The following is a 25,748-nucleotide window of genomic DNA, read 5'->3' as shown; positions in this document are numbered from 1 at the left end:
GTGCTGGGTTTTTCAAAGTTTTTCAAACTTCTTTGAAAAAACATTGCAGAAAAAGAGGAAAGCTGATTCCCTGTGCTTTCCCTGCAGGACAGGTAGATCTGCTGTTTAGGCAGTGACTGTGCCTCAGCTGGTCTCCTCTTGCCCATGCACATAGTCCAGCCCAGAGCAAAGCACTGGCCCAATTCTGTAATGGCAACATTTGAGCAGACCTGGTTTGGAAAGCTGAGCTACAGAGCAAATGCTGAAAGGTGTTTATTGTCATAGCTGCTCTCATATTACCTTTCTGCTTTATATTTTATTTGTGAGTCATGTACGGGCCACCTGCCATCAGAGTGTTTTTCTCTAGGTTTGTATTGCACCTGCCACATTTGGATTGAAACTCATGTCTGGGTTCCCAGAGACTGCACATTATTTCTCATTTTACTTGAATGACTTGGGGGAAAAAGGACCTCTCACTAAGTAAATAAGAGGATTATATACAAATGCCCATAAAAACAAAGTATAGAGACATTTGGGGGCCAGGGAAAAGGGAGTGAAGTTTTCTTTCAGCTTGAATTCCTCAAAGTTTTGGTGCAAAATGTCATAAACTCCCCTTTCTCCTTTGGTGCTTCTAGTCAGGAGAAACTATTTGGCAGTTCTGTTGAGCTCTGTCCTAATTTAGCAAGCAGTATGGTTGCTTTCTAAAAGAAATTCTTACTTAGAATCCCCTCTGTCTTATCTTTGTCACCTAGTTGGAACTTAATGCTACTATTGTGTTATTAATCACAGAGATTTCATGATAAAAATGTTTCAGAAGCAAAAGGTGAGTGATGGAACCAATATCTGGAGTTTGGTTTTGCTTGAAAGAAGTGTTTGAACTGCTATTCACCTTGTAGGACCATCCCAACAAGTTGAAGAAATTTAGAATATTAGACATATTTTGCTTTAGTTCTGCACATTTGTCAAAGAAGTCCGGGTCTTTTTTTTTCAAAGCTCAGAAGAACTGGACAGGCCATGATGGACCCTTTGCAGCACTAGGCTTTGCTCTGCAGCTCCTCACATTAAATTATTTACCTTTCCAGGAGATTGCCTTGGAAATATTCTTCAAAAATGGCTACTCCAGATTTCTTGTCTTCCATGACAGTGACCGAAATAAGATCTTTAAAAGGTAATGACTAGCTCAGAATAATGTGGGAATGCTCCTGGTGATGCTTGGTATACCACTCTTATTTATCCTGGTGTCAGGTGTCTGTGTTGTGTTGCTGCAGGAGGTTTGTTTTCTGTTTTTTCCTTGAGTTTTAATGCATTGCACTTCAGCTGTGAAATTTTCCTTTTGGTGACCTGTGGACTGTTTGGAGCATTATACAGCCATTGACTTATCAAGGGATCTAATGTGCAGGACTTTTACAGCACCCAGTGGTGTTATGTGTCCCTCCATCCCAGGAAATTTTGACTGTAGCTGTTTTCCTTCCTCCTCCTGAGATGAGAGGCACCTCACAGTACTGGGTGAAAGAAGGTTTCTTCCAATCCTCATAGAATCACTAGATTCTTTAGGAATAACGTATTTTTGTCTCTCGAACTTTATCTTTGTAAAGTTACCTTCTAACAATGGCATTTTTTAAAAAAAATCTCCTTATGTGTTTGTCTTGTTTAATGGAACTTGAATGTAAGACTATGAAGTGATTAATTTGCACTTTTAATGTTTTCTTGCATATTATTGTCTACTGCAGTTCTGGCCATTAGATTAGGATTGCATTCACTGGCCTCTACACAGGAAAATCCACTTCAGTACTAGTGCTTCCTGCACTAAATTCTGCAGCTGAACTCAGCATTGGTACTGTTAATTTCTAAAGAATCATAGGAATTCCTTCTGCTCCTGAAATCTCTGAACAACCCCTATTGCAGTATTGCATTAAAAAGTCAGTGCAGATTTATCTGTTCTTCCTTTCCAAAGAGGCTGCATAGTGAGACCACTTAAAATCACCAGGATCCGCCCCAGAGCCAGCCCTTATCTTTGCTGTCTTTGAGTTCTGTCAAGAATCTCTTGGGGGAATCTTTCAAAGGCAGTTCAAGACAAGGTTTTGATCCTCAGCTGAAGGTCACCAAAAGTGTATATTTCAAGGGCATAGTTTGTCAGTCATCATAAATCCACAACAATTGTAAATATGAATGGCTGAGATGAGGGTTGGTGCCTCTTTTTGCCATTTCTGCTAAATAAATGTCTGAGTGGGTTCTTATTTTCTGACTTTAATAGCATCTTAAACCAAAAAATCCACAACCGTGTATGTAAATTCAATGTCCTGTTGGGGAAAGAAATGGCCTTTATCCAGCCCATAGCAACTCCTTAATATTAATGTATGCTTTTGCCTGTTGTCTTATAGCTTTGTCCTAGGTTAGAGTCTCAGGACGATGCTGGGGCTTCCTGAAGAAAGTTGTGAGGACAAAGCAGTTATATACAAATGTGATGTGTCCTAACAACCATTTGCATAACAATAATGTGACCTTTCTTATCTCCTATAGATTCTGTTCTTTCCAACCTGCTTTGAAGTCGAAGGGGATAACAGAGGAATCCCTAAATATAAGGTAAAACATAGGAAACATTGGATAATTGTAATAAGTGCAATTATGTGAAGAAGTTACACCTTTAAAAAGCATATAGAAACATACCTATTTGTATCCATCCTTTTAAAAATTCAAATGTGTTAGTAGGACTTCAAAAAGCATTCTAGCATACTTCGTCACAGTATGAAGATGAGTGTCAATCAGCTGACTGTGCATAGATGATTAATAATTATCTCCTTTGTATCACTTTATTGATAAACTCTACACAAATGGTTTCTGTGGGAAGAGATAGTGAGGTGAGGACAGAGCTAATCCATAATGCTTTTGCAGAACAACATCTTCATTGCATGCTCAGGGCAGACAGTGATGTACATATGGATGCTTTGGCATGTTGTATTAGCTGCGCAGAAGAGATTCTGACTTGTCCCTCAGATTTACTGTTGCAGGAAAGAAGTTTTCTCCTAGTGGGGGGTGCTTGAGAGAATGTTTTATGCATTCTGTGAGTTAGAGTAACTTTTCTCAATTTAGGTATCTGGGGAGCACAACCCTGAGTGCCCAATTGGTGTCCTCTGAAATGATTGCTGAGGCAGGAATTGTGTTGAGACCTGAGGTGCACATTGCCCCTGAGTGGTTGCAGCCTGTCAGCTATCTCCATTTTAATATTCAGTCTACCCATTGCAGGTCATTATCTATCTTGTAAGTGAGCACTTTCAGTGCTGAAAATGCTTTCACTTTTATCACCAGGCTAACAGTACCAGTGCAATGTGGAGCCAGCTCCAGCTAGAGCCCAACCTAAGCCAGAGGTGATGGCTGGCTGTGGAGCATGGCATCTGTTCTGTGTAAACAGCAACTGGCTCTAGGCTTTCCTTTCCCCCCGCTTGCTGGGAGCTCAGGAGGTGAGAATGTCTTGAGAGAAGATGCATTAGAGCTTCAAGAAATTTGGGCATTAACTGGGCTGGTGGTTATTGGAAGAAAGACGTGACTCATGGTTAATCTCAGAATTTGGGACTGGCTGCATGCCTAGATCCAAAGCAGCCTGTCCTGAATTCCAGTAAGGCTCTGCCTTTAGGTTTTTTTCCACTGGCTGAGAGAGGCCCCTGCACAACTTATTCACCCTGAGAGTGTAAAGGGTCTTTAGCATAGCTTTGGCTGGACCCTGTCAGAGCATGAACTGAAATAAAATAAATGTAAAATTTATTTTAATCCCTGCTTAACTATTGAAGCCAGAAAAGTTGTGTTAAAGTGGAAAGTTAGAGAAAATTACCTCACTAGCTGTGCTTCCCTTTACCAGTCAGAACTAATGGACTGAGGACTTGATGAGTTTACTCTTCCCTTGTTTGAATTGTTGAGCTGTTTCAGAGTTGGAGAATTTCAAAAGCAGCATTTGGGGCTTCTTCCCCATCTAAGGGGACAATGGCAAACTTCCACATCTTTGCAGCTTTTCCTGCCATATATGAGACAAGGAGGCAGGCCAGATTAAATTCTTTGCCCAGACATACTATTAATAATTGCACAGTTGAAGCATGGAAAGAAGAAATTACTAGTTTGATGCATCATATGACATTGAGGTAATAGAATTTCTGGGAAATCCCTTATCAGTTTTTCCACCTAGTCCAACACATAGGAGTTCCCAGGCTGTGCTGTAGTAATTTAAAAAATGAAGTGCTCCTGGCACTTTATTCCTCATTCAAATATACTTAAATGTTTGCTGTCACCATAGGTTATTATGGCCACTGCCAACCTTTCTCATGTCATGCCTGAGTGCTTTTACAATCTGCTCATTGCTTGTCCCTGTATTTTGCTGTTTGCAGGATGTCAGCGCTCTCTGCCCTACAGATGTGATTTCAGCAAGTGAATGTGTGTGCTGAGGTGCACATGTCCATATGCACATGTCAACAGAAAGCTAAAAGTGTTGTGGGGGTACCAGACTTTTTGTCAATGCAGAAGCTGACTCTTGGATCATGGAAGTCAGTGACTCTTCTCTTAATCACTTTAGTCACTGCTTAAGTGATAAACCTGAGACCCTTAAAAAGATAAATATTTCTCCTACCCCTTCTGCATCCTCCTTGGAGAGAGTCTTAGAGGCCAGCAAAATGCTATGAGTACAGGTAGTCATGCTAATTGTGTTGTACAAGTTGGAGATTGCTGCACCTAGGTATAGCACTCAAAATCCCAAAGAACTTGCAGAATCTGGCCTCTTGATGGCAACCAGGATCACTGGCTATCTCTAAGCATTGTGTTTGTACTGCTTAGTTACTCCTGAGCAGAACACTTGGGTTTGCTGCCTCTGCTGAATTGGAGCAGGCTCGCAGTTCCTACACTGACAGTGCCTGTTTGAGACTCTGAGAGCTTGGTGGCAGCCACCAGCAGCAGAAAGTTCCCAGGTCTTTTCCTCCAAATGAAACATAGTTCAACTGTGTTTCACCCTATGAAAATGAGCGGAAATAATATTTGGGGCTTAATGGTGGGAATGGATTTACTAGAAAAACCTATTGTTTAAAAGATCCCTTCATTGGACCCTGCACACACAAAAGACCCCAAAAAGCCCAAACATGGAGAACAAGTTGTAGGGACAGACCCAGATGTAAATAGCCTTTTCCAAATACACATCTGGTTTAGTTGTTATGGTTTTCATTCTAGAGACCACAGATATCTATGTTGTGTTCTAAAACCAAGCTGATCTTTAAAGAGCAGAACTGCAGGAAAACAGAGGAGGAGGGAAGTCAGCTTTTTATTTGCTTGGGCTGGACTTCATGGAGCTTCAAGGTCTGTAGAGTTCCTTGGTGAATTTGAAGGATTGTCTTCTTCTGGTGTATTTGAAGGATTGTCTTCTTTTATTCTCCATTCTTCTTGGTTATCTATTGCAGTAGAATTGGGTGTGGTGAGTGAAGAGAAATTTGGCTTCTCTGGGGGGACAGGTGTTATGTTCTCTAACTTGTGCAGCTCGTCCCTCTCACCCTGGCAGGTCAGCAGGCAGGACTCACACAGGTCTTTCTTTTCTACTAAGTAAAGCGATTCTAAACGTTTAATGGTGTCAATCGGCTCCTCTTCCTCTGCAAATTCTGGTAAAGGGTTCCTTTTTACATTCATTCTCTCAATCTTGGGGAGCTTTTTCACACTCTTCGGGATGATGGTCAAGGAGTTGTCAAAAAGACCTAGCTCAATAAGTTCCTTCAGGGCCCCAAGAGTGGTGGGAATACTCTCAAGACAGTTTAAGCCAAGGTTGAGAGTACGCAGGTTCTTGAGATGGGTCAGCTCTTCTGGCAGACCTTTTGTGGTCAGCTTGTTGTTGCATAAATTCAGGAAAGTAAGGTTGCGAAGCGTGCCTATCTCTGGGGGCAGCTCATCAATCTGGTTACTGTGCAGGTCCAGCCATATCAGATTCTGGAACTTCTCAATGATGTTTGGAATCTTTCTTATCATGTTTCTGCTCAAATCAATTTCCTCCACATCAGCCAGCTGCAGAAGGACCTTGGGGAAGACGGCAATGCCCATTTTGCTTAGCTCAAGTCGACGCCTTCCATTAAAAAGTACTCGCATCGAATTTTTGGCCGCTTTCAAGGAGATCCTTTTCCCTTGTGGACCTTTTCCTTTTCCCTTGGGCATCTCTCTGCTGACAAACAGACACCAGACCCTGTGGATAGAATGTGAGAACTCCAATAAGGCCTTTGAAAGCCATGGCTGTTAATCACAGTTATATGTTAATAACAGTTATATGTTAATACTACTGCTAGACTTTTCTGAAGCTGGTTTTCTTTGAGGTCAGAACTTTTAAACTGAAAATCTGGAACTCTGAAAATTCTTCTTTGAAGTGTTTTCAGTAGGTGAAATTCTAATAATTTATAATATAATTTCATTGCAGTGTGACATCTATGTTACATTACAGGGTGAAATTACAAGTGGGACACATTTGCTGTCTTTCATTCCTAAATACTGGTTTGAGCTTAGGATATAAAGAAACTGAATGAAATACATTATTATCCATCAGCTAGTAGACGAGAGGAGAAAAATATATTGCGGGTCTCAACACAGTCTTAGAGTGTGTTGAGAGACTGCATTTAAAAAAGCCATCCAAAATTGTCTCATTCTGCCAAACCAACACTTGCCATCTTTACAGGCCTGGCATTTGCTAACAGGTTGGTTCAATTTCTTGTGTAATGGACTTGAGATTTGGGCTCTGGATGTTATTGGAAGATTAAAAGTTTATAGGAAATTATTAAGAATTTTGTTTTGACCAGGACTCAGGAACATGGTGGGCTCCTAGGCTTGCCAGAATGATTGGCAATTCATACATCACTTACAGGACAAACTGCAACAGGGACTGATGTCAGTGCTGCTTAATGCCATGTGGACCAGGCCTTGCTAAGTGTCTCCTCCTCTGGATACTCTAACCTTGTTATTTTCTTCATGCTGTGGATAGAGAGTCTCCCACTGCAGAGGTGCCCTGCCCACAGAAAAATCCATATAGGTGTTGGAGTCAGATTTTTGACTGCTAGTGATGCTCAGCATGTGTTACACGCTTCCTGGAATGAGGCCTCTAAGAGTGTAGTCCGCTTGCTCTCTGGTTTGGTGAACTCTTTCTAATCAAAGGTCATCAAATACAGATGCTAATTATGGCTAATGGCAAAGGAAATAGGCTGATTCCCTGGAAATGGATGGCAATGTCCCTCCCAGTGAGAGTTTAGAGAGGAGCACAGGTTACAGCTGAGTAATCTCAGGTCTGGGTGCTCTGGCATTTAATTTTGAAGAGCCAAATTGCAGCTTTGATGAATGATTATTTAGGACAAAATATAGATTTGTCGACAATACATGTCCCTATTAGAGAGACTGCACTACAAACCCTTCAGGCTTTTTGGCTACTCATTAATCATGTGTGGATACTCAAGCTACAACTAAGGCATTTCAGCTTCTTTTCAATTACATGCCATAGCCCAAATAATGCAGAAGCATTAACCCAGCTACCACCCACTCTCCCAAGAGCTCTGTAATGAGGCAGATGCGTCAGAAAGTACTGGAAGCAGCGCAGTGTTTTCAGTCTTGCCCTAAGGGTGAGTTCCAAAATAGGTTTTTTGTTATTTTACATGAAAATATTCACAGTTAAATGTTTCTGTGTGTCACTCCCATGTTTCTGTCTCTCATGAGTACTTACAGAACCATATTACCAAGGAGCAATGTCAATGCTGTTGTATCTATATGTTGACTGGTAACTAAAGCAAAGTACTCTACAGTGCAAATAAGTACTCTTTTCACCTTTGTTGATGTTAGTGTAAATAATTTACTCAGGAGTGACAAGAAAGTTCTAGAGATCAAAACAGCAGGGTTTTCTAATCACAGCTCACTCATTTTAAGGATTTTATGCAATATTCTTGTTGGCAATTCTGTGAAGATAAAGCTGAGCAGTATGTGGAATGCCAGGGCCCTGCTGCTGATACAGAACACCCTGAGTCCTTTGTGGTGCACAGAGGTGAGGTCACTACCATGCTTCAGGACAAGATCTACAGGGGAGCTTTCTTACATGCTGGCAGAATGGAAAGAGACTTTCTGCTTCCTGTAATTGACATGAATCGGGTGACCTTTGGGCCTGACATTTTCTCTGTTTGAATTTTGTGTTGGATGAGTTGACCAAGACATTGAGTGTTTTTTGATAAATGAAGCTTGTCAAATAAGTATGCTTTTAAAAAATGAATGGAGGCCTCAAGGAAAAAAATGTAATATTTTTCCTAACTTCAAAATTATAATTTATTTTTAAATGCTTTTTAAAAACATGTTTAAATCTCAGAAAACATTGTATTCCGTTCCTAAATTTTTTTCCATTACTTTTCATTTAAAATCCAAAAGGAGAACATTGAGCCAAAATATTTTCCTATTTCACAAAATGCCATCTAGGCAAGGAATCATTCATCTGTGCCCCTGCTCTGGTGCCGGGGTCCCTCTGCGCTGTGCGTGCCTGGCAGCACTAGAGGGAGCCTGGCGTACAGGGCTGAGCGGTTGCTGCAGCTCAGCCTGCTGGGCTTGAGTATTTCTCTGTCAATAACCCTCTCCAAGCTGTTACAAGGTTTGAACCTGGACCTTTCAAGTTTTAAAGAAGTCCAAACAAACAGATCAGTGTGATTTTTCTCAAGACAGATCTCTTTGTATGATGCACTGCATAATGCGCAGACTCCAAAGAGTTTCTTTCCGCAGCCTACTTCAGCCAGATTTTTTTTTACATCCAGCTGTGAACCTCTCAGATGCACTGATCAAGTCCCTAAGGAGTGCTCACTCTAAGTGCTACTTAGTTTGGGTTGAAAGTTGGGGCCATATTTCAAACTTAGAAAAATATGATTTGCAATTCCAAAAATAGGGATTAGTACTAGAGCAGAAACATTTTAGTGTGTTTAAGAACTTGAAGAGGATGAATAGCTCTCCTGCCTCTGCATGCTTGCAAACTAATTATCAGTGTTTTACAGGGCTGTAGCTGGAGATAACGGAGCTTACTTAGCCATGTCTCATTATCTTTGGTTCTGTGTAAGAGGGCTCTAGTTCTGTAGCCACTGATATTAAAAAATTCAGGAATCACAGAAGTCCTTCTTGTTTAAATGTTGATTATGCCTGTTCAATCTTACACTCACAGTGCATCTCCTGGAAAGGCAGAGAGAGAGGTACAGGTGCTGCCCTACCATCTAAGAAATTATTATAATAAGTTCCACCTGTTTTCTCTAAACATGCACTGCACTGCTGGCTTCACCCTCCGAGTTGTTGGCAAGTCTTTTCCTCGGGTGGAGGGTGCTGTATTTCTGTCTAAGATCTCACTAAGATGGATCTTGACTAGAAAACCCTTTCCCTTTCTGTCCACACTTGTTAGAATCTTTGGCCTGGATGGGCTTTAAAAAACCAGAGCTTTAGGAGTGTTTAACAGGCCCAGAGTTTAGAGGTGGATCTGATACAGAAATTAATAGAAAATGTGTGTCAAGGATGTCATGCTGTCTGTGGTGCTCACTGTTGCTGGGAGCTGCAGGGATAGAACAGACCTGAGCATCAGTACTAAGACTGTCTGTGTCTCTCTGAGGCAAGGAAGGACTGTGGATTAGTCCTTATCTGCACTTATGCTCTTGCACAGGGGTCAGTTGTGACCCATTGTATCTTAAGCCTGCCCTAAGAAGATCTGATCCTAAAAGACTGCATATTTGGACCCTGTACATCTCTTTCCTTTCCCAGCCCAGGCTGGAGCAGAACTGGCCTTCTGGCTGTAGCACTGGTTGGTGCTTTGGGACCCGCTTCTCCATGGTTCTGCCTGTTCTTTTTTTCTAGAGCTGGTGCTTCCTGGTTCACTGCACCCAAAGCTGCACAGGACCATCTTGAGCCCATCTTGATCTACTCTGTGAGAATTTCCTCTTGGAGTTCTGCATGCTGCAGAGCAGGCATGGCAAGCCCAGCAGAGCTCTGCATTCCCTGCACAGCTCTGTGGCAGGAAGGCTGTGAGGTGACGTGTGCTAATTCACCCATGGAATAGGTGATACTACCCTCTATAGTGAAATATTTGCATGCGGAGCTTAAAACCATCATTCGTACAGCAAATGATTTTGTGTGAAGCCAAACTGTTCCACTTCCCTGCTCACAAGCCTGTTACCATTTCTCATTGTTGGATGTGATCTGTTGTGGAAGAGATTAATTCAATGACTGTCTTAAGCAGTCAGGTTTAGACTAAATTCCACCATGAGTAAATAGTTTGAGAAAAGTTTCCTTTCTTAATATTCTTATTTTCCAGATGACTTCAGGGCCACCATACTACCACCCAGTGCAAAGTTACTTGCAAAACCAAGGCCCACCAAGAATAAGCAAAACCATTGTTTCATCTTAACAATCCTGCCAGGCTGACCCCTGCATATGATCTTACCAGCTAAGTAGCTTGAAAGGCCCAGAGGATGGGGTGCGGATGTCGCAAGCTGCTCGGTTTTTCTCAGTAGTGTGGGCTGGTACTGTGCAGGTGTCCTCTGTCCGCTCTTCTTTGAATAATGAATTAGTCTTTCAGTCTGTAAATAAAGCCATGAGCATGAAACACAGGACAGTTTCCTTTGCACAGTCCTGTGGGTTCAGAATGGTACTTCCTTGATGGAGAATGGCAGTTCTTCAAGCTTGTGTGAGCATGCTGGTGAGGAGTGGCTAAAGGGTTCCCCCAAGCCCAGGGTCCTGCTGTTCAGTGTTGCTTCTGCAGCTTATGAAACTTGTGTTACCAAGCAACAGGAGTGCTACGCCCTTGGAGATCATTAGCATAATGGTTGGTTCCAGAATGCAAGATTGAGCTGGATGGAAAAGAACTGAATGTCATGTCTGGAAATGTTGTATTTAAAATTAGGCCAAAAGAAAAAGCATCTGGAGCTCGTTAGATGCTGTTAGTCAGCTTCTAACATTGCCTTAACTGTCCATTTTAGTCACTTGACTATTTCATTTTACTTGGCTGTAGCAAGTGAGAGATACTTGTCTGTGTGTGTTCAAACTCACGATGTTTGTGATATCATCCCTACCACGTGCCAAATGGGATAGATGTGGACACAGGAGGGAAGGCTCATTCAATGCTGCAGCAGAGAGTATTGAGCCGCAATTTATCTGTTCATTTGTATCGATCTGTCATATCTATCAGTGACCCTTCAAAAGTGCACTTGGTATAATGACTTTCATCTGGAGCATGGGAATTTGTTGAAATTTGTCCTCATGATTGAAGTTACCAAGCTCAAGCTTTTAGTAACTGATCACAATAATTTCAAAATAATATCTGAAAGAAATCCTACTATGGATGAGAAGAAGCTGAGTGGTTTGTTTGGGTATTCTTTACAGGAGATGCAACATTGAGACCTCTCTTACTCATAATAGGACCAGGATATTATTGGCATAAAGAAGCTGATGATGTTAATGTCTGATTCCAGGGTTGGAGATTGCATTCTGCTTACCTAAACAAATTAACTGGATTTACTTGATGTGTTTCTTCATGACCTGAAGTATGCCTGAGTGCAGCATCTCCACGGTGGAAATGTTATCCCTTTGGTTTAAGCACTGTGAATGCACATATTCCATACATGCGGGAGATTCCTTTCTCCCCCCTCCAGCCATTACAAGACACCCTGCTTCAAGGAGCCCTACTTATATGATGTTTATTTTTTATTTTGAATTATATCTCAGTTCTTTAGCACAGATTAAGCATAACCAGAAGGTGGACTAGGTGGACTGATACAGTTAAACAAGGAAGATGCTGTACCTTTAGAGTAAAGTAATCTAACCTAGCACTCTTCTAAGTTTGAGAGAGACAGATTATTTCATAAGGGAAAGTTAGTATTTCTTTTCAAGGCTTCTTTCCTCTGTTAATAGTATGACTTAAACCTAAGTTGTGGCTTACCAAAAAGGAGATTTTTCTTACAATATCCTTGGTAGTTGCAAAGTTTTTTAAAGAAAAGTTGGTTTAGGAGAGCCTTGGCACAGTTTTTTAGACTGTAGTCTGAGGGATGGAAGGACAAAAAAAGAAAATTAAGGCAGAAATCTAAGAATCTATTAAATTTATTGGAATTTTTGCATTAATTTTAGTAAGAGCAAAATCTTATCCTTTGAGATTATCTCATCTGCAATGAATCTCCAAATGGGTTGAGGTCCACCTGTCTCTAGCAAATGGCACACTCACTATCACAAGGGTGAGATCATAGTCTGATGTTAATGGAAGAGGGATTAATAAATCACATATAGAGTAGCCAAAGGTGGATCATCATTAGTACACATCGTGTTTACATTCTGCCATGGCTGGTATCCTACAAATACCTTATAAATTAAAATATAGCTAGATCTGTAGGTACTTCTCTTGAGTTCATATAATTTCACTCCCTCTGGAACTGTAGTTATTTATCTTGATAAAGCACTTCAGTTTATTTTACAAACCAGCCTTTGATTATATATTTATTTTTAAATTCACTTACTGCAGTTGGGTAGCTGACCTTCATCTACACTGACTTTTGCTGTGCTGACTAGAGAGGAGTTGGCTGGAAAAATGTTATTTGATTATCAAGGAGAAGTTTGGAATAGGCTTTAGCTGCCTGCAATGCAATTCTTGTTTTGAGACCCTGAGTCAACAGAGGAGAGTGGAGAATTTCAGATCTCTGGGGAATTAGAGGGAGCATCCTCTGAGACCCCGAAGGATGGATTTTACAGGGGAGAGACTACATTTAGCCTGGCTTATTTTCATGACATGGTGAACTTGTCAACCGCTTTGAGTTATGTAGTGGCTCCCAAAGTCAGCAGGGAGAATTATTTTGACCCTTGTGTGGTCCTATTAGCTGTTTAAGGCTTGTGATGAGTAGAGCAAGTGTTTCACCAGGGGGTCATGGCACCCACAAATCAACGTATTTATATTTGCATAACATTCACACAAGACTGGCCCAGTTTAGTCCCATGTGAAGCATTTTATAATGCTCTCCCCTGCTCTCTAACTTAACCAGAAATCCAAAATAAACCTGGATGGTTTTAGTGAGAGAATATGCCCCTGTGGAAAGGGAAGAACCTAACTTGATCACTCTGTAACAAACAGCCTAATCCAACCACACTTCAAGTAATGCCAGGAATCCTGATCCTGTTACATCCCTTTAAGATACCCTCTCTGAGTTCCAAATGTGTCTTGGAGGCCTTACAAAGGCCACTGGGGCAGCACTCTGTGAAATGCACAGTGAGTGTGAGAGGACTGTATTTTAAAGGGTAAGTGTTCATGGTATTGCTTTTGTGCGTTGGAGTTCCCACGTTCATGAGCCATGTGTTGCTCAAACTGGGAGTGCAACACAACTACTCAATAGAATTCCCTCTGGTTTACACTGTGTAAATTGTATATGCTAGTCTTTTTTTGGACAAAGAGTGAAGATCATATTTTTCTGTACTGGACACGAACTCTACACCTTTGTGTGTACTGGTTTCCAGAAACATAGCTTATCGTTATTAGGTTTCAAATGCTTAGCAGGAGACTTAAGCAAAGCTTAGGAATTGTAGACCATGTGGTAGAATTCATCCTGGCTTTCATGTTTATGCATTCAAAGCCCTTCTCTTGGACACACACTTTTCTCTAAGCAAAGAATAAAATAACGAATAATGTGTAAACCATAGTGCTTTTCCTTTATGTACACTATTAAATGGTCCACGATTGAATAAGCAGCAAAATTATTCATAAGCATGAGAGGTGGTTGACAAGAAAATACTACTGCCAATTCAATAAAATGGTAATGATCATAGAGAATTCTGGTGTTTTAGTTAGGTCTTTGAAGCTACTTTAAGCCTTGCATTGTGAATTTCCAGTGTGGTCCAGTACAGAACACAAGAGCAAAAAGCAGCAGTTAGTTATTCCTGCAGTAGTTTTATATCTATGCTGAACAGATTTCCTTACACTTCATGGAGTGAAATGTCCTGGCTCTGAGCTGGAACCTTAAGATTCGCTTTACTATTGAAGGGAAGAGCCTCTCTTACCACCAGTATCACATCAGTAAGCCTGGATAATTTGACAGATGAAAAGTCTCTTCAATCTATGCACTGGTTTTGGCTGGTATAGAGTAAATTTTCTGCATTGTAGAAGAAAATCACATTTGGATTTGTGCTGGGAGCAGTGTTGATAATTCAGGGATTTTTAGATACTGCTGAGCAGTGCTTACACAGGGTCAAGGCCTTTTCTATCTCTCAAAATGTTCCATCAGGACCTTGGGGAGGCTTGGGGTGCATGAAACCTTGGGAGGGAATGCAGCCAGGACAGCTGATCCCCAGTGGCCAAAGGCACATTCCACAGCAAACTGTGTCACACTGGGCATATGAACCTGGGGGCGTAAGAGGCTGGGGCATTCCCAGAGATGACGTTTGTTTTCATAAGTCATGGTTACATGTGATGGAGCCATGGAGATGGCTCAATGCTGGTCTGCCAACGGGAAGTAGTGAGTGAATTCCTTGGTTTGTTTTGCTTGCGTGCACGTCCTGTGCTTTATCTGTTAGACTACCTTAATCCACAAGTTTTCTCGCTTTTCCTCCTGTAATTCCTTCATCCCTATGCAGGGACAGTGCCTAAGGGGCTGTGTTGAGCTCATTTACCAGCTGGGGCTAAACCGTGATAATCCAGTTGTCACTTGTCTCAGTTTGGTCTCTAGATGTTGACAAGAACAAGTCCATGGTCTTCAGATAATGACATACGTTCTGGTTCAGTGCAGTTGAAATGAAACTTTTGTTTCCTCAGAACCTTTGACTCTTATTTTCAAGTGAATTCCCCTGCTTTTTGTTGATCTGGGTTGTTGCTTTTTTTAAGTTTTAATATCAACTTGTATTTTGAGAAGCAAAAATGTGGAAATGACATGTTTATTACTTTAAAAAGTAATAAAATGGCAATCCACTCTTTAAGAATGACATTGGTTTCAAAGTGGATTGTGCAACAAAAGTCTTTGACATGGAGACTGAGAGAGTTTTGTTTTTAAGTCAGTGTTTTCTCAATGCTTCAGAAAAGCATGAGCTTTTGAGAATAAGGCTTCAGAATAGAATCAGGCAGGCTTAATGGTACCTGTCATTAGCACTCTATAGTTCTACAATGGCATGAGGCTGGGAATACAGGCTGAGCAGTGTGGCTTGACTCAGAACAGCACTAACCTAATCAACGACACTCTGATTTTTGAATTATTTGGTCAATGATGAAACTTCAGTCTTCTAGCATTGGTGTTCTGTCTGTGTGATGGGAGCAGGGGGCACAGGGAGCACAGATGCTAATGAGCTGACTTTCTCTTATTGTCCTGAAGTAGGCTGTTTCAATCAAATGTTTGTTCCATACAGGAAACACTCAGGAGGGGAAAAGACAATGCTCCAAAAGTGGCAGGTAAGTGAAATCTTTTCTGCACATAATTAAGCAAAGAATTCTACCACACAGATATGTCTGCGCACAGATGTGTGTGTGTGTACACGTGTACCTCAAGGCCTAAGCTGTTCTCTCACTGCTGGAGGTGAGGTTGTTGGCACGAGGAGCACAGTATTTACATCTGGTTATTGCAGAGTTTTTGCTCCTCCTGCTATGAAACATATGGTGCTACTGTCTGGCAGATTAAGTGTGATTTTGTGCACATTTTTAAATTGAGACCAAAGAGAGCCACCTAGTTGAATGCCTGTTCGCAGATCATCTATACAGCTAAATGAATGCACTGATGTTTTGCTGAGCTGGGAGACATGTTTACTTTTCTGTAGCCATGATCTTGGTGACTCAAGGCAAATGAAGAAATCCATACCTTTTTGCTTATATGTAGCACTTTGTGCAGCCTTTTCTGTATAGGCAGTTGTCCAGGATTTTCCAATATCCAGTCTGCATGCATTTGGCTCACTTTTAAATCAAGAAAAAATGCTCTGTTATGCAAATACAGCATAAAAGCACTGTGTGATTATAGACAAATGCAAATGGCCTGTCTGAAGAAGAGACAGAATGAAGACAGGTTCTGTGGAAGGGACTGTTGTGTAAGAGGTATTGTGTTGATCTGAATGGGAGAGGATGATTGATTTCACTATTTTACATAGTTCTTGTCCTGGTGGACCTGGGAACCACAGGCCTCTGAGGGTGCTTTTGCATGGGTTTTTAGGGGCAAAGTCTGGAGAGTTAAATGCTTGTTTCCTTTCCCTGCAGAAGAGGGAGATCAGCAACTTTGATTACCTCATGTACCTGAACACTCTGGCTGGCCGCAGCTACAATGATTACATGCAGTATCCTGTGTTTCCATGGGTCCTTGCTGACTACCACTCTGAGGTCAGTGCTGGCTGAAGAATTCCATACTTTCTATGGTAGCAACTGCACAAAGGGTTGATGAATGATGCCATTGAAGCAGAGGGGTCTAGACCAAAGGTTTAAAATTTGAAGTAGTTAGTTTGAACTGTACTGATTCCATAAGATTAACTTTATCTTCAAGTCAGCAGACTGAGGATCATGTTCCATGGATGAACATCTGTTTAATACAGACCTAGTTAAGGACATGCTGAATCAGCTCAGCAGATAGGCATGGACAGGTTTCTGTGAACACAGAGGAGGAGTTTTGGATAGAAAAGCCTTAAGAGTAATTTAGAACCTGCCAGGTCCTTTACTTGTGAAGTTCCAGAGGAGGGTAAACCTGTAACCTTCTTGCATGAGTGAAACTTCCAACACAGCCTTGCCACCTCCCAGTGTCACTGGGATAGTTATGATGTCTAAGATCTTAAAATCTGCATCTCTGCTGTGTTTCTTTTCAGACTCTAAACCTCACTGATCCTCATACATTTCGAGACCTGACAAAGCCCATGGGAGCACAAACTGTGGAGAGGAAACAAAAGTTCATCCAGCGCTTCCATGAAGTGGAAAAAAGTGAGGGTGAGTGTTTTAGGAGGCTAATAGAGAACAGAGGCTTGAGTCCCATCAGAATACCCAAAAACTTTGCAAGTCTGTGGCTAAGGGAAACAACATTCCGAGGAGAGCCTCTCTCACTGCTGTATACAAACTGACAATTCAAAGAGAAACGTCTCTTTGAAATAAATGCAATTACTGCTTTATGTGCCTTGTACTGCTGCATTCTATTCTCTTCCCTTTGACAGGAAAAAAAAGTTACAGCAGAAGGCAATGTTCCCTGGAAAAATTGTGCTGTTACAGTTTTTCTGTAACAAAACAAAGCTGCACACATTGGTCTTATTTGTTAGCTAAGCTACATGTAGGAGGCTGCTGCATGCAGGTTAACAGCTACCTTAAGAAAAGGAAACAGAATGTTGAGGCTGTTGACCTCTGGAGATCAAGTGGCACTACTAGAGAATGGGATGTTTTTGAAAGTTAAAGGCCTTATTCTTCAGAAAATGAAATGTGGAAGTCAAAAAATTAACATAGTTCAGTAGTAACTGTGCACATTCAGTGCATGTAGTCAGTGCAAGGGGTGCTGAAGCTCACAGGTCTTTGAACACATCTGCTTAAAATACCTGTTCCCTGTTTAGTTGTGTTGTGGTAACTGGATGCTATGGGCTTGAAATGGTGGGGTTCTTTTACTGGAATCTGGTTTGTGTGCAATTTCCAGGAGACCTGTCAGCCCAGTGCCATTACTGTACTCACTACTCATCAGCAATTATAGTGGCATCTTACCTGGTCCGAATGGAGCCATTTACCCAGACCTTCTGTTCTCTGCAGGTAAGGGGGCAAGATAAATTCTCTCCTGCTCCTTGTTATGAGCCATGCAGTGAGTTACTGTGGCTGTGTAATGAAGGGGGATTAGTTCTCCTGACAATTGATGTACTCCATATGTGGACTTGGGGCTTACTTGGGGCAGCATTTATGCCATGAAAGTTGAATTCAGTGAAAACAGCTTAAGGAGACCGTGGTTGATACAAGGGAGAGGATTATTTAGCTTTGTGAGAGGTGAGGCACATGAACAAATAGCTGTTTTATTGCCTGTCTGACCATAAGCTTCTGGCTTTGGGGCAGATGAGACTTGGTATGATATTCTATAAGGTGAGGTCTTCTAAGCCCAAGTACAGCCATGCAGCTACTGGCAAGTACTAGGAGCTTGCTGTGGTGGCATAAAGAACATTGCTGGGCCAGGTGAGGACATATAACTTCTGGTACGTATGAAATGATAGGGATTGTGGGATCGACTTCCTGAAGACGTGGGATGAGATTACATCCAATGCTCCAGAAGGAATATTTTGTGTAATCTTGTTCTGAACTTGTTACTATTTATACAGTGCCAAGCTGATTTCACCATGGAATTCAATTTATGGAAATTGAATGTTGTGTGTACCTTTCCCATCTGCCCAGCATGTAGGGGCACCAAATTTCCCGATTGCCCTTTTCAGCAGGCAGTTGGTAATGCTCAAGCAAATACACTTGGGCTGTAGCAGAGAGTTGTTACCCTCTTTTCTGTAAGGTGTTGTGTTATAACGGGGTCTACCAGGAGGACCAATCCTCCAAGGTGTATTTTTTAAAGAGTATCTTGCTGAAATCTGCCTACCCTTGTGGAGAAATACAGGAAGATATCTTGGCCAGAATATTTCACACTTGGAGAATGCTGTATGCATAGTGCAGGATGGCCATGTCTCCTGCAGCTTGCCACGTGCCTTGCTGTTGTGGTTTGGATTTTTTTCCAATGAAGTAATACAAATAAAGTGCTGTGTTAATTAAGTAATAAGCCCTATGATATTGGCTGTTACCAGCAGTAGCTGATGGGTTAGTGAACCACCTGAGGCAATGGTTGCCATCACACTCTGTGAGCCATATGTTAGCTGCAGTCATGAATGACTGTGGAGCAGTTATTTCTTGTTGTAAACAACAAAGGCTGTTGGATCTCCCTGGCACACTTTTCATGCATAATGAGTTCGCAGTCTGAGTGAATGCTTTGTGGCTGTGTTTGTGTGAGCAGCAGGTAACCAGCAGTTTCGTGAGCATAATTATCTTCAAAGGCTACTGAGATCTCAAACACGCAAAAAATGTTCTGGGTGTGGACCCACTAAAAGAAACTGTTGAACTCCTTCTGTTCTTATTCTTTTGCTTTTATGTTGGTGCGTGTTCTGCTGAGCTCAGTGTTGTCATGTTCCCCAGGTGACTGGTCCTGTGGTAGCTCAGGAATTGCTAACTGTGAGATGCTTTCAGGCAAACAGCAGATCTGAGAACTGTGTGATCAAGTCATTATCAGGTTGCAAAAAGAGAACTCCCACACTTAAACCCTTGGAAGGGTGCTGCTGCCTTTGGGAGCTTTGAAAGTTTCTCAGATTCTTAAAAAGTGAAAAAGCTACATATATATCTGCAAATGGGTGGTCTGAATACATGACAAGGACATGCAACAACTTGGGCGCACTCTCTGTGGAAAATTGATGTTGGCATAACATTTTGTCTCTCAAGTCAAACAGTTGATTTGCACTTGACCACAGAAGCATTGAAGTGAGGAAGCATTGCTTTCAGTAGTGGGACTGTACAGGAGAAACCTTATTTCACCTTTTTTAAGTGCATTGAAATCTGACTCTGGATAAAAGTTTGCATGTGCTGTTCATATTGTACTGGAATGGAGGAAAAATTGGCTTTTCAAACAGGTATTGGTTGGTACCTCCTGGGATTCTTTTCAAGAATTGGTCTCAGCACCACAAAAGAGCAGTAAGGTTTCCATGTCCAGTGTCTTTATTTGAAAGGCATTCTAGAACCTGCCCTCAATTCTGAGATTTGCTTTTGATCAATTCCACTCTTTTATTCCCTATTATTCTTATCCCACTCTTGCATTTCAGCTATCAGGTTGACTTTTCTTGACATTTCCCTCTCAAAAGTACTTATAGAGAGCAAGGTCTTTACTCCTCATGGTGTTACTGACCCTTGAGCAGTCACTACCAGCAGGGAACAACTTCTCAGCATCACTGGGCAAGTCTTTGCACCTTCATAAGCAACTCTTAGAAACACTGAGGTCTTTGGGTCTTGAGCACCACCAAGGTGATGGATGCTTAGTGTTATGAATTTGTGGAGTTCTGACTTGTCTCTAGAGACCCTTTTGCCTACTTGCTTTGTATATATCCTGCTGGACTGTAGTTTTAAAAAGCATATTTTTCCAGTATTTTTGATTTCAGTAAGGCCTCTACTGAAAGGAAAGAAAACAGACTTACTCTGTCTAACTGTAGAAAAGTCATAAGAGTTCGTTGTCTTGCAATCTAAAAGCATAAAGCAATTCTTGATTCTCTTTTTCCCTTTCAGTGCAGTTTTTGCATTCATAGAGAGAGAAAACTCATTAATTCTGATATAAATATATGCAAATAAATTTATTAATATAGGAAATGGGAAAATCAGTTATTGCTTCCTTTATAAATAATACAGGCTTAAGTTTTAAAGATATTACTTTTCCCTAAAATGAATTAGACAGCCAGGGAAAAAATCACATTTTTTCGTGGTGGTAATATCTTTAACCAGATTTGTCGCGCTAACAGCATTTCCTATGTATATATTATTTTTATTTAATACAGGTAATCTTTTTATTACAAATCATATTGTTTCTCAGGAGATTACCACCAGCTCTCATAAAAGCTGCAAAAAAAGATGAAAAAGCATCAATCACCACCAGACACAGCACACTGTGTGCAGATTAAATATACAAAGCCCTTTAATATGCTTCAATGAGATACTTGTTAGCTGTTGATTTATTTATAGTCCTCCTTCTACTCTGTTTTAATTTCAATTTGAATTTGACTCCAAGGGTCCCTGCCTAATAATGATCAAGAGCAAGATGACCTTGTGCATCAGATTAACTCCAGATAGGCTTGCTCATGTGATTAGCCACTTTTTCACTCTGTCCCTTGAATGGGTGTGGGAAGGCTTCACAATTGTCACTGGTATAAGGAAGAAGGACGAGGAGATAAAGCAGAACTGTGCTGTCATTTAAAGATGAGGCCGGACCAGAAGCCTGACCAGAATTCACCTTAGGGGAAAGAGGGGTGGGATCTTTCCATCTGGGATGTATGTTGAGTTTTGGTGTGAGTCTATCTCAAAAAACAAGCAAGGAGTGGGGCTTCAGCACTTGAGGTTTATTGACTACTGTCTTCTGACAAAATTTTCATGAAAGTATTTTCTCTCTAAGAAAAGATATGGCAAAAATTACTTCTTGACTTGCAGTTGCCAGACTGGGCAGAGCAGATCTAAAGGAGTTGAAACCTAAGTGTGCGAGTACAGAGGGAGCCACAAGGGCAGTGATTCTTGCAAAATTGGCAAATATGTTTTTAATGCAGCGGAATGCTCACCCTGAAGTCCTTTTGTCTGTCTCCATTTCACAGGGTGGGAGTTTTGATGTTGCAGACCGGATGTTTCACAGTGTCAAGAGCACGTGGGAATCAGCATCAAGGGACAACATGAGTGATGTCAGGGAGCTCACCCCTGAGTTCTTTTACTTGCCAGAGTTCCTAACCAATGCAAATCACTTTGAACTTGGTAAGTTCTAGAAGGGATATAAATGTTCTTCCAGCATCCTACCAAAAGGAGAGATGCAGATCATATGTTAAGAGTTGGTCTCTGGACAGGATAAGTCTTTCTAACCACAAGATGAGTTTTTATTCAAATAACACTACAAGAATACAAGCTTCCAAAACTGAATTATGTCAGAAGAACCAAGTTTCCAGCCCAGGAAAAGAAGCAAGTAGTTCCTATTAATTTCTGGGCAAAAGAATTGCATGTTTTGTCACACAAAAGTAGATTTTTATCTAACCAAACTAGTTGACTGCTTTTGAAAGTTTGGCCGTATTATGATATTTGTGTAATTATTGAAAATGTCTTCTTCTTTTGGAGATATGTCAATTGCTAAATGGTGTTGGTGAAAGGTTTTTGTTTTTTTCACTCTGCATGGGATCACAAGGTGATTAGTTTCCAAATGTCCTCATGATCATCTTCAAAGGTTCTGCAAAACTCACATGAACTCGATACATTTTCCCTATTCTCAAGCAGCATCACAGTCCCCTCTCAATGTACACTGTCTCTAGACCTTTCTGCATCCGTGATGAAGGCTCAGAGAGAATCCAGAAAAAACACTAGTGAGAAATAGGCATGGCAGTTCTGACTCACTTCATTTTACAGGACTTTCACACCATTTGCAATGCAAAGTTGCTTTCTTTAATAGACACTGGTTGGTTAACAATTAAGGCAGAGGGAAAATACCTGAAGAATCATCCTGAATTTGTGATAGCAAAGGCAATTTAACCCATTGAAATCTAGCTAATATTACATTTAAGGTATCAGTGAAATGAGGCATGCTAAAAGATAGTAATGTTTATATTTCTATATAAGAATAAGGGAAAAAATCTATTAGAAGTTTGTTGAAGGATAAGAAGGAATTAGCGTAGTTTCCTCCTGAGAGGAGACCAAGAAACAAAGTCTGGCTGAAATCAAAATCCAGAGTGCAGGGACCCAAAGGGCACCAGAATCTTGCCAGTAGAGAGCAAATATACAGGAAGATTTTAAAATAGGCAAAGCCAAGAACCCGAATCTGTTCATTGCTAAGTTGTACAGAAACTTGTGGTCCCAGAGCTGAACCTCAATTTAGATTTGAATTCATCCAGTTGCACAACACTGTGCTCTGAATTAAGAACATATGCTCACCTTCTGAAAGGGATCAGGTTGCAAAGGACTTGAGAACAAAATCCCTCTCAGTGGCTGCTTTGGTCGGAATATTTGGCAGTAAGGCCTGCAGGATTATGTATAAAAAGAAAGCTGTGCAAACACATTTGTCTTGTCTGCATTTGCATTCTGTACTAAAATGACTTGTGCTGAGGACATGCACATTTTTACTGTGTTAGTGACAATTACCGGAACATCTTCTCACTGCTTTATCACTGGATCAGAAATCCCAGAACACTGGTTCTTCAGTCTTCTATGGCACTAAATTTGATGAACCTGAAACTGCATGTGGGAAAACCACCTCAATTTACTTTGACTTCAGTGTTTTAGTAAAGCTGTTCCTATTTTCAACGTGTCAGATTCTTGTTTTGGATTCTCCCTTTGTAATTCCTGCAGGCTGCATGCAGGATGGAACAGTGCTGGGAGATGTGCAGCTTCCTCCTTGGGCAGATGGGGACCCCCATAAATTCATTTTTCTGCACAGACAGGTAGGTGAATATAAAGATTTGTGATAAATTGCTGTCTTGGTCCCACTTAAAATGAAGCTCTGAAGGCCAGAGTCACAAATGAAAACATTGGATCCAAATGCATCCTGCCTTTCTGAAGTTTGTGTTGGTTCTGAACTTTGTATGACTGCTTCTCTGCCTGACGATTCACCTTCCATCAAGGCAGACTTTCCAGACCAGATGTGGATTATGTGTAGGTTTGCGGCATGTACATATCTCAGCCCACAAGTGTAAGAGAACATAATATAACGCACAGAAATTTATATGCATACAGTTCCATGTTGTTGGTAACAATCTGTGTGTTTATTTAAATTATTTATTTCCATCTCTGAATCACGCCAGAACTAAAGTTTCTTTTTTATTTTGGGGGGTTGGGATGAGGGAAACCTAATGTAATTCTCTGCCCTTAATGGAGTCAGCCTTGGCAATTTGAAAGCAAATAGCTCTAAGGTCCTGAGATTTACTGCAATTAGTGCTATCTATTAATAGTTAGAAAGTCTTCCATGTGATGTCATCTGCTACATAAAAGTGAATGCAAGTGCAATTCTGTATGAAGATTGTTGCATTGAACTCAGACTTTGCAGCATAATATCTTGGTGTAAGTCTCTCTAGTGCTCCTGCATTACCACATCAGATTTCTTAGGGTGAGCTGCATGTGTGAGTGCACACAGACTGTTGCTGTGTACAGCTGTGATGAATTTATGCTCTGTCTTGTGGCCTTTCCAAGGTGCTCAGTCTCTGTTTCCCAGTTCCCCAAATAAGGGAAAGGCAGCACTGTCCTTCCCTACCAGCTATGCTGCAGAAAAAAACGCCACGTATGACTGAAAGATGCTGCAATTTTACACTGATGCTTTTCAAAGAAAAACACAGGGAGACATCCTGTCTATTCTATGTGTTGTTTGCAGTATAAGCTGCTGAGCTCTTTACTGCTTGTGTAATGATGAACACTCCAAAGGCACTCGGATACAATGGAGAAATTTGCTTATGCCTTGTGCTTTAGAGTAATGGTGCAGTTTGGAAATCAAACTACAGTCATCACTGCATAGCATGTTTTTGGTGTCACTGTAGAATGATCTCAGATTGTGTGAACTAGATTTGTTTTGGATGAAATGAAGGAAAAACTGCACTCCGGTTGTGTGCTCCAGATGCTGGTAGCATTCACCCTGCAGGAACAATTTGGATTTAGTTGGAAGTAAAACCCCCAGAGTGCATTTAATGTGGATACTGGGTGCTCTCTACCATTTGTTTACAGAACTGCTTCCACTGGGCTGTACTATTTAATAACATTGGCACAGCTGATAAATTAATTTAAATCTCAAATAGGAACAGCTTAGCAAATGAAAGATCATGTTTATAGACTTGTGTTAATAATTTGCCAGACCTGATCAGATTTCCTGTACAGTCAGTGCAATATTGTTTCTTCAACCATAGCTGATACTAGGTACTACACAGGGGAGTGCAAGAAAGCTTAATTAACCTGCCTGGAAGATTTTGTCTAACCCTGAAGTGAAGAGTCAGAGATCTTGAATTCTGAAACATGAGGGGTTTTGTCTCCTCTGATGATATCCACAAGGCTGGAGGCACCAATTACTGACGTTGTGGCCATTTTTAAGAGGTTTCACAATGAGTTTGGTGCATAAAACAGATTGAGGTTGACACTGTTCTGAGGGGATATGAGAGCAAATAATTGTTCTTGACATAAAACTCTGAACAGCTTCCTGTTTCATGCTTAATAAGTTAGGAATCTAGTCCACTAAATGAATGTATTTACTTCCTCCCTAAACCACAAGTTCTCCCTTCCTGGCTGGGTTTGCCGTAGTGCTCAGTGAAATTCTGAGAGGCTGCACAGTTACAGCTCTGTTAGTTGCTCTGTTTTGCTTTGGCAGGAATGCCAGTCAAAATTTACAGTTTGTAATTCATGGACTAACTGCTTTTATTAATGAGTTCTGAGCCTGTTCAGGGACAGATTGTGCACTGTGCTTGCTCTGTGAGCTGCCCTGTGATCATTATAGCTGTGGGCACGGTCATTTACACCAGCTGCACTGGGCAACTGCCTGCTCTGTGAAATGAGCCATTGTTCTGGATCCCATTAGTTTGTTTATTTCTGCTGTGCTTTGGGTGGGCTGGTCTGCTTGGAAGACCTTTCACTGAACATCAGGGATTACTCAGTCAAATGATTCGGAGATAGGAAAGTGCTTTTAATAAAGCTTGACACTGCTGCTTGAATCACTGGGCAAGGCTGTTTGGGAAAACACAAAAGTTTGGTGAGGCAGGTGTTGGTGGGAGCAGTAGTATTTAGTGAAGCCTCATGGGTAGCTGGACTGGCTAACCTGGTGGTGGGCACAGGTTCAGCTTGAACTCGTGTCCCCCGCTTATGAACTTGCTTCTGGTCCATCCAAGTTCAAGTTTTCCTCTGATTGCATTGAGCTTTCTATGGAGCTCACATTTAGGTGGATATGTTACCTTGCAGCATCTCTTCCGGTGTGTCCAGTAGTAATTGTTCATTCTGGTCCTATTAATCCACTTGCCAATCACTGTGGGTGGCAAGATCTGTGGAATGCTTTCATTTTGCTTTGTGGAACCTACCTTTGTCTCTGAAGATATTGCTT

At 41.2% G+C, this 25,748-nt stretch overlaps 2 protein-coding genes across 2 annotated transcripts in view; one reads left to right on the top strand and one right to left on the bottom strand.

Annotated features, from left to right (window-relative positions):
• WDFY4 (WDFY family member 4) overlaps positions 1 to 25,748 on the top strand; it is a 108,414-nt gene that overhangs the window by 68,754 nt on the left and 13,912 nt on the right. The window contains exons 45-52 of the mRNA XM_054276966.1: positions 1,062 to 1,147; positions 2,500 to 2,562; positions 15,343 to 15,385; positions 16,178 to 16,297; positions 16,774 to 16,891; positions 17,580 to 17,689; positions 21,301 to 21,454; positions 23,030 to 23,121. Of these exons, the coding sequence (XP_054132941.1) occupies positions 1,062 to 1,147; positions 2,500 to 2,562; positions 15,343 to 15,385; positions 16,178 to 16,297; positions 16,774 to 16,891; positions 17,580 to 17,689; positions 21,301 to 21,454; positions 23,030 to 23,121 (786 nt within the window). The remainder of the gene's footprint in view (positions 1 to 1,061; positions 1,148 to 2,499; positions 2,563 to 15,342; positions 15,386 to 16,177; positions 16,298 to 16,773; positions 16,892 to 17,579; positions 17,690 to 21,300; positions 21,455 to 23,029; positions 23,122 to 25,748) is intronic.
• On the bottom strand, positions 5,293 to 6,147 carry LRRC18 (leucine rich repeat containing 18). Its single transcript, XM_054276730.1, has one exon. The coding sequence runs from the start codon at positions 6,145 to 6,147 to the stop codon at positions 5,293 to 5,295; it is 855 nt and encodes a 284-aa protein (XP_054132705.1).

The sequence above is a fragment of the Melozone crissalis genome, unplaced genomic scaffold (assembly GCF_028551555.1).
Source record: "Melozone crissalis strain CALT ecotype California unplaced genomic scaffold, PUWL_Pcris_2 ptg000019l_1, whole genome shotgun sequence".
NCBI lineage: Eukaryota > Metazoa > Chordata > Aves > Passeriformes > Passerellidae > Melozone > Melozone crissalis.
The sequence above is the reverse complement of the archived record's forward strand: the minus strand, read 5'-3'. Positions and strand labels throughout refer to the sequence as shown.

Excerpts from the sequence above, each read along its gene's own strand:
- LRRC18 (XM_054276730.1), bottom strand. The coding sequence starts at position 6,147 with ATGCCCAAGGGAAAAGGAAAAGGTCCACAAGGGAAAAGGATCTCCTTG.